The 12,781-nt window shown below is 45.3% G+C and overlaps 1 protein-coding gene across 1 annotated transcript; it reads right to left on the minus strand.

Annotated features, from left to right (window-relative positions):
- Positions 1 to 289: 289 nt before the first annotated feature.
- Positions 290 to 12,351, minus strand: LOC116787923 (transmembrane protein 178B-like). The gene is made up of 4 exons (XM_032690037.1): positions 11,907 to 12,351; positions 4,941 to 5,054; positions 3,695 to 3,832; positions 290 to 1,956 (listed from the first exon to the last, which is right to left on the minus strand). Exons 1-4 carry the CDS (start codon positions 12,286 to 12,288, stop codon positions 1,712 to 1,714), a joined length of 879 nt encoding a protein of 292 aa, XP_032545928.1. The 5' UTR covers positions 12,289 to 12,351; the 3' UTR covers positions 290 to 1,711.
- Positions 12,352 to 12,781: the final 430 nt, after the last annotated feature.

Below are 12,781 nucleotides of genomic sequence, written 5' to 3' on the forward strand. Positions count from 1 at the left end.
TGAGGACCAGCAGGTTATACTGCAGTAAGTGTTCTTTGACATTGATGAGCTGCAGCTCAGACAGCATCCCCGGTTTCTACCTGTGCAGCCAGTGAACATTCTACAGCTTTGTTAGTGTTTGAATATTTTGAACTAACACGCATTTTTCAAGGGAGAAGTGAACACAATTCACATATGAATGATGTTTGAACTTAACTCTGGAAGCTTTAACACCATTGCTGGTATGTATGTGAGCTCTCTGATGAATCAGTCTGGTGATTAGTCATAAAGAATTCAAGGGTCCATCCACTGAGCAAGTCTTTCAGTACTTTTAATGCCAGTTGAGAATTACAACTTCCATTTAAAAATTACACTTCTCATAAATACACTGACTTTAGCATTAAGTATCTTACATGCCACTGTATTGTATTTTAAATACAATGTAAACATCTCCAAATGCTGGCCATCTCATCTTTACCTGTGCAGTTTTTGGACGCTTGGGAGAGGGGCAGGGATGTGAGGGGGAAAAAAAAAATCAATGAACGAAAGAAAAATGCACCCCAAAGTACTTTGGCTGATGTTCCTGAGTTAGCCCTAGTACTTCTGCTGGTACCAAGGTCCTTAGTGTCATTTTGGAGGGGGATCTTGTTCCAGCAGAACATGCGTGTTCTTGACACACTGCTCAGGAGGCATTTGACATTAGAAAGGGTGAGTGGAGAAGTGAGCAGAAGCCACACGTTCCTGAGGAAAGTACATTGCGGTTCCTTTGGACGTTAGTATTAGAGGGGGCTGTACATCTGCTAGTTTAGCAGTACTGTTACTTGAGCTTGGGGAGAATTACTCATCTCCTTTCACAGAACAGGAGTGCACCCACAAGATAGTTAGAGGGTGAAGGTTGATCCTGGCAGCTCAAACTGTGACATATTTTGAGAAACATACCCTGGCCTCTAGCGGAACAGTTATAAGCTGCATGTTGCATACATCTCCCCATTAAAAAAAGGGTATGTTAGTCAGCCAAATAAGTAATCTCACCTGTGTAAGAAGCTGAGAAAAACTTTTCCCTCCTTTCCTAAAGCCTGTAAGAGTTTTCTTGGAGTCTTGCTGCTCAGTTACAGCTGGCTCCTTTTCAAAACAGCTTCAGTAGTGAGTAAATAGATGATACCGCAGCAAAGAATAGCACAGGTTTCTGTTTTAAATGAATTAATACTAAGAATGGGCTAATTCTTTGGCCTAAACCTCGGCTTAGATCAAGGTTCTTTTGGGAAAGGATGGCCTGAGCCAACACTAGACACGCCTGTTGCAAAAGTGTTCAAGCCAACTTCACTTAGCTCCTTGCCCTAATTTGGGTCTGAATTACACAGACCTGCAGCAATAGAGTTGGTGCGTAAACATCCCTTACAACTGGACAATAACAGGACCATGGAGGTACAGTTCAAAAAACAGCACAAAAAAAGACACAGCCTTGGACTTAATCCCTTGTAAACAGAAAAAAAAACAAATTGAAAGAACTGTCCCCCTTAAACCATCAATGATCAAGTTGCCCATAATTCAAACCTGGAGTTACTTGCAATGTCCATGTCTGCGACTGGAGGCTGTAGCAGCATCCCAGAGGCTGGTGTTTCAACAGCTATGGCACTGCTCTCCACGTGCCGACATGCCACCTCTTCCTGGTGTTAACCCACAGCTCTGCCCAGGCTGCACTTTCCAGAGTCTCTCCTCACTTCCTCCAGGGTCACACGGCCCCGTTTTCTTGTCTGGGTTTTTGTACGGATGCTCGGGAAGTGTTGAGTGATGGGGCCAATGTGCAGAGGAACCCAGCCAGCAGGGTGAGGCCCAGCCCTCCCCAGGCACAGAACATGGACCAGCCATAGCCATGACTGATGTCCTCTGGCAGCCCATAAACGTAGCGAGGATAGCGAGATAACTCAAAATTGATCCCAGCTACGCATGTGCAGAGTGAGATGATACAGCATGTACCTGCAGGAGAAAAGCAAGAGGGTTCTACACTGCCCTCAGACAGGTTAATTATGCACTGCGTTTTTAACCCTAGGTATTTTCAGTCATGAATTTTCAAAATCAAGAATTACCCTTGGGTTTTTTCTTCAGTCCTACCAGTCATTCTTATTATAAGGCAGAGAAAAAAAAAAAGGGAAAATATGTAGGACTGCAGGATACCTTGATTCACAAATAACCAATACTGTCTTAGCTCCTTCTGTTGCAATTTTGAACTCAGTCATGTATAGTTCAATGACTAATGTCATCAGGTTCCACACAGTACCCGAGCAGTTTCTCCTATAGAAGGTTAATACTGAATCCCAGGGCTGCAAGTGCAGCACTGCTTGGTTTCTACCAGGAACACCCATACTTCTGCCAGCTGTACCCTAGGCCCATAGAGAGTGCCCAGGATTTTGTCATCTGCTACACATTCACTAAACACCTATATAGAGGAAGAAAAAAATCATAAGAAACATAATGCAAGGCACTCTAGTATGTCTAATATGCACTAGTACACTAGTCTCGAGGAGATCATTTTATTCTCTCCAGCTGTACATTTATGTCTAAATACTAATGACAGCTCTTACTGCTGGCAGCATGCTCATCGCACTAAGTGCAAAAGCACTTGAAGGGGACCCAGTCTACCTCTTCCACTTAAAATACTTTACTCGTTCAATGCTGTGCAATAAAGAAACTAAAATGTTCCCAAGGAAACTGCAGTTAAGCAGCACATAAGATTACCAAGGACAGCACAAGCCTAACTTCCAGCCTTTCTAGCATCACACCATGTCGGCAGGGTTTTGTGCAGCCTTCAAAAACACTCCTTGAGAAGGCTTGTCTATGGCAAGGGAAGATTTCCCCACACACCCCACCCCAAAAGAGGCACCAAACCAGTGTCACACCTACTTTTTCAGGTGGTAGAGATGCTGTTAACCAAGAAGTTCCTTGCTTGTAGCCATTATAGATGCTGACACTGGGCCTCTAGGGTAGCAGGTCTGGCTTTTAGGTAATTTGCAATTTTTCATACTTGAAAATTGCATATTTACTGCTTGCACCTCACTCTTGGAGCATCTCAGTACCTCACCCTTTTGGTACACTTGTTGTTGCTACTATGTCCCTTTCAAATAAAGATAAAATACTGACCATTTTTAAGCTGAACAATCAAAGAAAGGTTTTCAGAAAAACCTCTGGCCACCCAGAAAGTCTGCTCCCAGCCAGGACAAACAGATCTAACACACCTGGCAAGCACTAAGTTCATGTCCTTATCACTGAACCAATGTTCTCCCAGGCTTGGCTGGGTTTGGACTTCATCATTACACTTTATCTTTGAGTATCAGAAAGGTGCTCCAAATCAAATTGTTTGTTTGTTTGTTATGATTCCCTAGGAAAACTGAACTGAGCTGTCTGACAGGAGCCACAGGCTGCACATTTGGAGCATGAAAGAGGACAGTGCTCATTGTGCACATGGTCTCTAGGGCTACACACCAGCTCTCTAGAGCTGAAGGCTCATACACATACATTGGGGTCTACTCAGAAACATGCAAATACCCATGCAATCAGAGATCCTGCCCACTGCTGGAAGTGGTAACTGCACTGTGCTGACCGTTTGCTGCACTAAATAATTTTGCTGCTTCGTGTGGTTGCTGTGGGCTAATTTGCCTTTTACAAGCCAGCAATACTGAATGTGGTAACTTGAGGAGCAGAAGCAAAAGGCTCTCACCTCCCATTAGGAAGAGCAGCCCAGCCACGTACTGCATAAGCTCCTGCTGTTTGCAGCAGCCCAGCACACCAATGATCCACCCAAACAGGATGATGGAGACTGCCATGCCAATGAAGCCAGCTGTCATCCTCCGCAGATCTGAAGAAAGAGAAAGGAGAAAAGCAAGAAAGAAGACATGAAGATGGTGGCACCTAGACAGGACAGCCAGAGGAGAGTCCAGACAGATGTAGATTTACTGGTTCTAAAGTTTATACTTCACCCATGGATTCCTCCTCCTGTAGCTTCTTTGAGATAGTTTGCCCAACATGGGATAGAAGGGGTGTATTATGAACTCAGCACTATGCTAATACTGCAGGGGCTTTTTTTCTTTTTTTGATGTGGTGTCTTTCTTTGGGATAGAGTTTGTTGGAGGAGTGACTGCTGAAAATAGAAACAAAAGCGAGAGGGGACACTGAAGAGAACTAAAGGACTAGCGCGTGGAAGGCAACGTGAACTGAAAAGAGGAATAGTGGGAGGACCAAAGCAGACAGCAGATCAGTACAGTATTATGGGAACAACTCCAGTAACAAGCTCTAAAAAAAAGCTTGGGTACCAGTGATATGAAGAGAACTTAGTCATCCATAGTAAAATTGCTGTTCTTGTCTCCTCCTAGTTCAGTCTCTAGCTGAAATAAGATTTTCTTGGCATGGACTCTCACATGACAGGGGCTAGGCTGAATTATGTGAGGCAATAGAAAAAGAAAAAAAAAACCAGAAAAGCGGGAGCAGAAAAAACTGATTAAATCATTCTCAGTCACAGGCTACAGGTCAGTTATCTGTGTGAGACATAAGGTAGCTTGTGGGCCAGGTGCTAGTAACAAGAGGTTGAAAGGACAAACGGAGATGTTCCCTAAAATAGTTGGTCACCGGGGGTTGTACCAGGTCACCAGGTGCACACAGAAAAATGCAACAAGGTCTATACAGTGATGCAGCACCTTTCCTGTAAGCCAGCTAGGACCTGTCTGTCCCCAGATCCACCTTGCAGCACACTCCACACGCACCTGTATTCCTGAATTCACAGCTTTAAGCCCCTCCAAACCTCATGTCCCCTTCCAATTATACTGTCGGCTGCTTGCACTTCCTCACTAATAAATGTGTATTTATGCTTAGAGCCCAGTGACAGCTAGGTGACTCAGAGCCCTCACTTGGCATCGCTTTAAGGCATGAAGTAATCCAAACAGTCTTGTACACTACTTTGGGTTACTTACGGAGCGCATGCCACTCATCCTGCCGGATTGTGTTTGTGATGTTGACAGGCAAGTTGCGAGGCAGAGAGCTGGAGGTGTAGTGGTACTTCACAGCAGTGCAGCGCTGGATAACTCCTGTAAAAGAAACATCAGTGTGAAACAGCATGAAAGCTCTGTGCCTTGCACTTGCTGTTGAGTTCGCTGGCCCAGCAGAACTCACACAGGGGAAGCTTTAGTTCAGTAACAGAGCAAATGTAACCAATGAGCTTCAAAAGTTTACTTCAAAGGCTTTGGGATTAGCAGGGCAGGGAACCTTGCTACAAAGAAACACCAGCAAAGAAGAAACTAGGTGCTGATCCGGGCAAGCTCCGAGAAGCAATAGCTAAAGTAAACATTAAGGACAGTGACCAAAAACATCTCCAGAAGTTTCCTAGAGGAACTGCTATGGGATGTCTCAGGACACAAGAACATGTCTAAGTACCAAGAAGACTTGTTTTGTCTCTAAGACAGAGTTGAACCACTTTGAAAATTTTGAATGAATGCTGGGAAGTGAATTGCATGGGAGAATCATTTGAATTCACTCCAATAGTCATTGACTCTTTGCTTTATTTTCAACAAACAATAGTACCCAGGTAGGCTTGTTTCCACTATAGCTTAAAGAAAAGTGTACCCCACACGTAAATGTGAACAGACAAGCATGCTCTTCTTGAAAGGGATTTTCAGTTCAGAAAATGGGAGAGAATAAACATGGATGGTGGGATAGAAGTGAACAGCTAGAAAGGTAAAAGAGCTAAATAGTACAAAAAGTTCCCCTTAAACAATGGTTACAGGGTCATTACCGCTATTTAAATGTTGGGGCAGAAGAACCAATCAAAAACAATGAGTTGGCCAGTGAGCTAATTAAGCTGGTGAACAATCACTAGCACAGAGCTGCAAACTCAGTGATCAGCTTTGTAAAAGACACCAGAAAACCCAGGAGAAGCAATGGGCTTTGTGCAGCTCCCGCAGCAATGAGAAACATGATTTTGTTCTCTAACGATGTTTACTGGGACTGTACTGACCTGGTTTCTGCAAGGACTTGCAAAGAGGAAACCCCCGTTTCACAAGATTAGGAGTTGCACGCAAGAGGCCCAGCCAATCCAGCCACCAGGCCAGGATGGGAAAGGTGATCTGGATTTCCCCCCATTTCAAACACACCCCCACCCTCAGATGTGCTTCCCACCACACCCTTCCCCTGCCTCGCTCCCTGACACTTCCCCAACACCACAGAGCGCTGGCAGTGAGACACTATACATGGAGTTCTGCCCTTCACCTTAAGCCATTCTGCACCACGCTGTGGAGCAACGCTCCCTCTTTGCACTTATCTCAGGACAAGTGTCTAGAGCCACCTGAGCAAATGATCAGCAAGATAACCCAGTGACAGACTATGCCAGTTCATTTGCAAAGGCTATAAATATTAAGTTAAGAATTTAGGCCATAAGTAGCACATCACAGTATCTAATTAAATTTCATCTGTAACTGCTGACTGAATTCAACTTCAATATTGACATGATTTACATGTGTTGTAGAGTAATATGTATTCAGAATAAACTAATGACACCAGATTTCAGATTACAATGCACTGGACTCATTAAAATATGATCTGTGCACTTACATATTCTGATTATAAAAGTAGCATACATGAAGCAGTATTTTTTCATAAGAGCAAGGATTACTATTTTTATACCTCATTAAAGAAAAAGCGAAGACTAGAGATGTACATCCCTCATGATCAAAGCTATGGAATCCTCAGCTAAAACATCACTGAGAAAAATACTTGCTCCGTATAATTCCAAGAGTTTAACATGTAAACTTAAACTAAGATCTCTTCACCTTCCTATACAAACCTGGTTACTTAGAAGTTTTTGAATATCAATTCATTCTGCCTTTGGTTTAGAAATTATACTCCTAATCCTTTCTTCCCTGTAATTCAAAGTGCTAATTTTATGTAGGTAGCACATACAATTATACTAAAACAGCAAGTCTGCAAAACAAAGAGCTCAGGAGTTCACAAATTTTAGGGTTTTTGCTCAGCACTGATCTCTAATCCACAGGCTTGGTGATGGCCTTTGGACTACACCAGCACAAGCCATTTTTCTAACAAGATTCCCACTTCCCTTATAGCAGAGGCTGGATCCACTCTAGTGTGAGTCACCATAAGCAAAACAAGAGAGGCCTCTCTATGTAGGTCTGCTAAAAAAGCTGAAATAGGCAGGCAGGAGCCAGGGGATCGGGGAAGCAGTGAGGGGGATCTCTCGGTTGAATACCTACTCACTTTCTCACAGAAAACCAAAACATGCACCCAGGCAATCTTCAGTAGCCAGATTTTGCATCTGCAGTCACTAGCTCATGTTTCCCACTTTCTGAGACAATCTCTAGGTCTCATTTGCAGAGACGTCATGCATTCAATTATGGCCAGGTACTCCACAGGGCTGTATTTAAAGTCATATAACACCTTGTTCTCTAAGTACTCAAGAAAAAAAAAGTAAAAATCAAAATCAGGTCTGCAGTCTCAAAATTATTGTGAAGTCAAAGGTATTTCAAAGGTACTCCAATAAGTCCTTTGACCTGATCCCTTACATATCTCAAATTGCAGTCTATAGAACAGGGACAGCATCCTGCCCTCCATTTCAGAAACCTGCTAGCAAAATGATTTCCCTTTTTTTTAATAATACAGTGAGACAAGCACCATAAGAAAGCCTGCCAAAATTAAAACCTTTGCCTTCAGGCAAGGGCTCGAACAGAACAGAGTCACGTAGTGATCAACAAGTAAGTAAGTGTTGTATTTTTTGGCACACAAGTAAATTAAGAATGCAGGACAGAAGGGGGCAGGTGCTCATGTCATTAGCTTACCATAAAGCACATGTACAAGAAAAAGATTAGACAGACAGCCTGATCCCAGCATTTCTAAGGGGTCTTAAAAGAACACTGTGAAAATCGCAAAATGCGCATTTTACTTGTGCAATTTTCTTGATTAAAAGATAAATATGAACTGCAATGAACTCCATCCAGCAGTGTCACAGTGACACTTTAATGGTCAAACTACATGCTTGTGCCTTCTCACAGCCAACATTGTTTCTAACACCTTGTCCTCAATGTGGTTTTTTTTACCCTTCAAGATTACAAATGCAGACAGGTTCCCCTCCCACAACCCTTGGAACTCACACAACCCAAAATAGTACATGTGAGTGTCCCTGAACGAGTCCTTTCTCCTGACTGAGTATGAAGGCTGGGATATATCAGAAGATGCTGGCTAAAATAGCTAGATACCCAGGCAGAGCACAGGTCCCTTGTTCCTAAACCGCCAGAGACCTGGAAACACAGACACAGGCCTGCTGTGATACATTCAGTTTGTAATCCTGGGGTCAGTGCATCCTGACTTTCTCTCAATTTAGTTTTTGTCTCTCTCCAACTTTGAAACATGAGTTTTCTTCTCTTTATTGCCTATGCTCCAGTTACAAGGAGGAAATGAGGGGTTCTCATTTTCAGTTCTGCTATGTGGCCCAGTCCCATCTTAGAGCACTTTGACTCTCACACAGCTGGGAGAGACCCTCTCCTGACCATGAGCAGCCATGGGCAGTTAACAATTGATTACCACATGAGGTCTGGCTCTCCCCTCCCTTATGCCCAGGACTAAGTGGCCACTGAAGTTCCCTGGCGTATTCCTACCGTTTCTGCCCAAGACTGTGAGGAGCATCACAGCTATGGGTTCACTCTGTCCACATCGGCACCCCAAGGCCACCAGACCAAATAAATCAACTTTCCTTTAAGATACCATGATAATTTTTACAGATCACACTTACTGACAGATCATACTTACCAAGGACCATGACCAAACAGACTGAGTTTATTAAACATGCCACTATAGTAGATCGTCTACAGACCTCACAGTCAATCCTCTAAGTCTTCCAATTTATCATCAGTTGGAAAGAATAGGAACAGTACAGATACCAGGACTGAGCAGTTTTCTCTCAAGGGCCTCATTACTGCCACAAACTGTTGTGTTCCTCTGCTTAAGCATCCAGTGGTTCTCCTCACTTTCTCAGCTACATAATGGTAATCTTTTCTGCCCAGTCTATGTGAGACATACCAGTCCCATCCCAGAGACTTTTCAGAGCAAGCTTGAAAAGCAATAAAATCCCCACTTTATCAACAGTGATGAACCTTTCCTTTTTAATTCCTTCAATTTAGTGATGTTAAAATGCATGTTTTTCAAATGAACTCACCAAGTTATCCAAAGCAGCCTGTTAGAATGGATCTCTCCTAACTAATCATTTTCTACTGTCACCATTTTGTAAGCAACACCTTTTTACTCTAATAGGTAGAGAAAACCTCTAAACAGGATATAATAAATCCCTGTAAGACCTCACTACTTAAAAATACTCCATGCAGAAGGTTTTTGTTGTAGCATCAGTTATCCAATGTGTAATCCACATAGCATAGGCTAGAAGATGATGTATTACTCAAGCTCTTGCACTCATAGAGTCCCTCCTTACACACATAGATCCCCGTAATTTCCCCATCAAGTGGTTCAGTTCTCTGGCTGCTATCTCTCACTAACTGCTAATCTCCATTTCTCCCATGTGGTTTGTACATTATTTCTTCTTTTGCCTTCTTAATTGTATTTTTAAAATGAAAAAAGATATTTTTTCACAGTTCCAAAATGGTGATTCTGCATTTTAAGAAAAATCCCACACATCATTCCCGTCTTACGTTTAAACATCTTCCACCTCTCAGTTTTGAGCTACATTTTTTGACTTCTGCCTTTTCATTTTAAACATACAAAGTATATATATTTTACTTTTTTTAATATTTATTTTAGATATATAAATGGATGCATGCATATGCATCATTAGCTACAATGCTCAAGTATGAAAGTTTCCACAGAACCATTTTTTATTAATAGCAGAAGATAAATACAGGACTAAAAATCCATCCAATTATCTAAATGGATAAGATATTTATGGACTTAGTAATTTATTCAGAATTCAAGATAGACACAGAAAGAAATCTTATTCCAGAGAGAGTAAGAAAATGGAAAGTATAAACCCAAACCAAAATTACCACGGGAGCGTGAGAAAAAAAAAATTACTCCTCTGTTACTAAAAGCCTATAAAAATCTATAAATTAGGAAATACTAGGAATATAAGAAGGTATCACACATCACCAAAGAGCTAGCTGAAAACTTAATGCAAATCAAAGGAGGAAGTAGGACTTTCAGAGGTGCACGGTAGTGATCTTCAGTTCACATCAGGGAAAAATCACCTGTTTTTTCTTTTTGGAAGGCCTAGATCTAGTATCATGCTTGAGAGAACAGCTCAGACGCAGCCACACCTGACCGTCAGTTGGAAAAGGCTGCTTAATCACAGTTGTCAGAGAAAAAGACAGACACAGCAGGAACAAGGAAAGGCTGCTAGTAAAGGAGGTCAGGGGAAGGGATAAGAGAGTCATATCTATTTAAAGATCTGATTCTACAAAAACTATTATTAACAATTTCCCTCTATAAGATGACACATAAATCTTTATAGTAGCAACTGCAGACCTAATAGGCAAAGAATATGAGGGAAGCAAGGCTTGTAGGGAAAGGCAAGGTCTGTTTTTAGAGCAGCTGAAAAAAAAAGAAATAAAGTAGAAAGAAAATCTTTAGAGTCCTTATAGTTTTACACATCAGACCCTGAGGAAGATAATTCACCACCCTGTAGTGCCCTCGTGCATGTAGAAAACAGTCTCAAGCCTCTCTGACTGTTGAGGTGTTGGAAAAATATCTCTGAAACAGAAGTACTGAGGGCCAACCAGTATTCCTCCCATTCCTTCCCCCATCTTAGCTAATCTCAATGGAAGCTGAAAGCATTTTGCTTGATGTGAAGCAAAACAATATATAAATATTTTACATGACAGCCACAATTAATAGGAAGAAATTAAAGAGCTGCCTTTTAGTGAAAGGAGCTCAACATGGAAATTAAAAAATGAAAACACATAAAAAGAATCCTAGGAGATTAAATGGAGAAAGAAGCTAAGCACACAGCACTAGACTTTCTAGAAGTAAGAGTCACTGCTGTGCATTGGAAAGAAGGGACAAAGACGAGCTAAGATTCACAGTGCCAGTCTATCCAGCCTCTGCTGTGCAGGACTGGCGTCACAGTTGGAAGCCAAGCCGAAAACTGCACTCGTTTTCTTAAGATAGCATTTCCATTTTGTGCCTCAATGGAAGCACTTCTCCCAGTTCCTCTTCTTCCTGTGCTAATATGTACCTGCGGGAACAGCAAATCCTGTTATCTATCATTAACCATACGTAACCCACTGGCTTCGTGGGTCAGCCCGCTACATTATTTGTACCATCAAGTGCAGGAATTTTATTCATACTTCGTGGCCTGCTTGGCTTTGTAGCATGTGCCACAATAGTAGAAGATCCACAGCTTTCTCTTCTGTCACCCTGGGGACCCTGAGTGACATCCATCACCACGAAAGCCTGGCAATCTATTGCGGCAATGAGAACTCCCCACTGCTAGCAGAGGAACAACAGGTCCCTTTCACCTTGCTATAAAAATCACAGCACTATGAACAATACTGCACATTTCTCAGCACTCAATAAGAAGAAAGTGCCAGGATTAGGAGGACGCCCACCGAGACCACGCTCGAGAGTCAGGCCCTGCACTGGGCCCCCCGAAGGGGCTCTCCGAGGACATGGTTCCACCCAGCACTGCAGTATTTTAAGCAGAGGGAGGCGCACAAAACCGGGATAGGGTCAGGGCCACGCTCGCCGCTTCCCGCATGCCAGGGACACCCGGAGCCACGGGGCTGGTCGGGGCTCCGTCCACGCTCTCCCGCCGGCCCGTCCTCGCCGCAGCAGCGGCAGCCGCGGCCCCGCCCGCAGACCCGGCGCCCCGGCGGGGACGCGCTCAGCACCACGGACAGCGGCGGGGCCGCCACCGCCCCCCGCCCCCGCACCTTTCCGGATGAGCTCCTCGCTGTCCGGCTCGTAGCCCGCGCGGTGGCAGCGCCTCCAGAGCCCCGAGACGGTGGAGTTGAAGCGGCGGCCGCAGTGCGAGTCCAGCGCGGCGGAAGCGGCAGCGGCTGGGGCGGGGGCCGGGGGCCGCCCGGGCAGGAGCGCCCGTGGGGGCCGGGCGCGGAGCGGCAGGTGCGAGCTGGGCGCCGACATGGAGCCGGGCGGGTCGCTGCGCTTGTGGCCGAAGCCGCGGCAGCGCTCGCGGTGCCGCCGCGCGTCCGTCTCGTACCAGGAGTCGGTGCCGATAGCCACGGCCAGGAGGGCGAGGGCGGCGGCGGCCAGGAGCAGCCCGGTGCCGCTCAGCGCCTGAGCCGCGGCCGCCATCTTACCGCGCCGGGGGTGGCAGGGGCGGGCGCTTCCCTGCAGCCCTACTGGGGCCGCCGCCCGCGGCACCGCCCCCGGAAGGGACACCAGGCCAGCGCCCCCCGCGCCCCGGCACCGTGCCGAGCTCCCTGCTATACCGGCGTATCCCCACCGGGGCCCTCCGGCCCGGGATCGAGGGAGTCCCGGACGCCGACCCCCGCCACAGCATCGGGCTCCTGCTCCGCAGACCGAGGCCCCCTCCCTTGGCGGAGTCCCTGTCCCGCCCCCGGCAGCTACCAGGGATGGATGACCGGGAGAAGGGGTGAGCGGAGCCCCCGACCCTTTCCGCGGCCTCCCCTTGTCCGTCCGTCCGGCCTGCCCTGAGGGCAGAAGGGCAGAGATCAGCCCTGCTCACACTGAGAGGTCGCGGCAGCCAGCAGTTTTTCAAACGTAGGCGAAATACAAACACCTCCCCCAACAGCATTTGTTGGCGTTGGATGATGATTCCTCCTTA

Source organism: Chiroxiphia lanceolata, chromosome 6, assembly GCF_009829145.1.
Source record: "Chiroxiphia lanceolata isolate bChiLan1 chromosome 6, bChiLan1.pri, whole genome shotgun sequence".
In the NCBI taxonomy this organism is placed as follows: domain Eukaryota; kingdom Metazoa; phylum Chordata; class Aves; order Passeriformes; family Pipridae; genus Chiroxiphia; species Chiroxiphia lanceolata.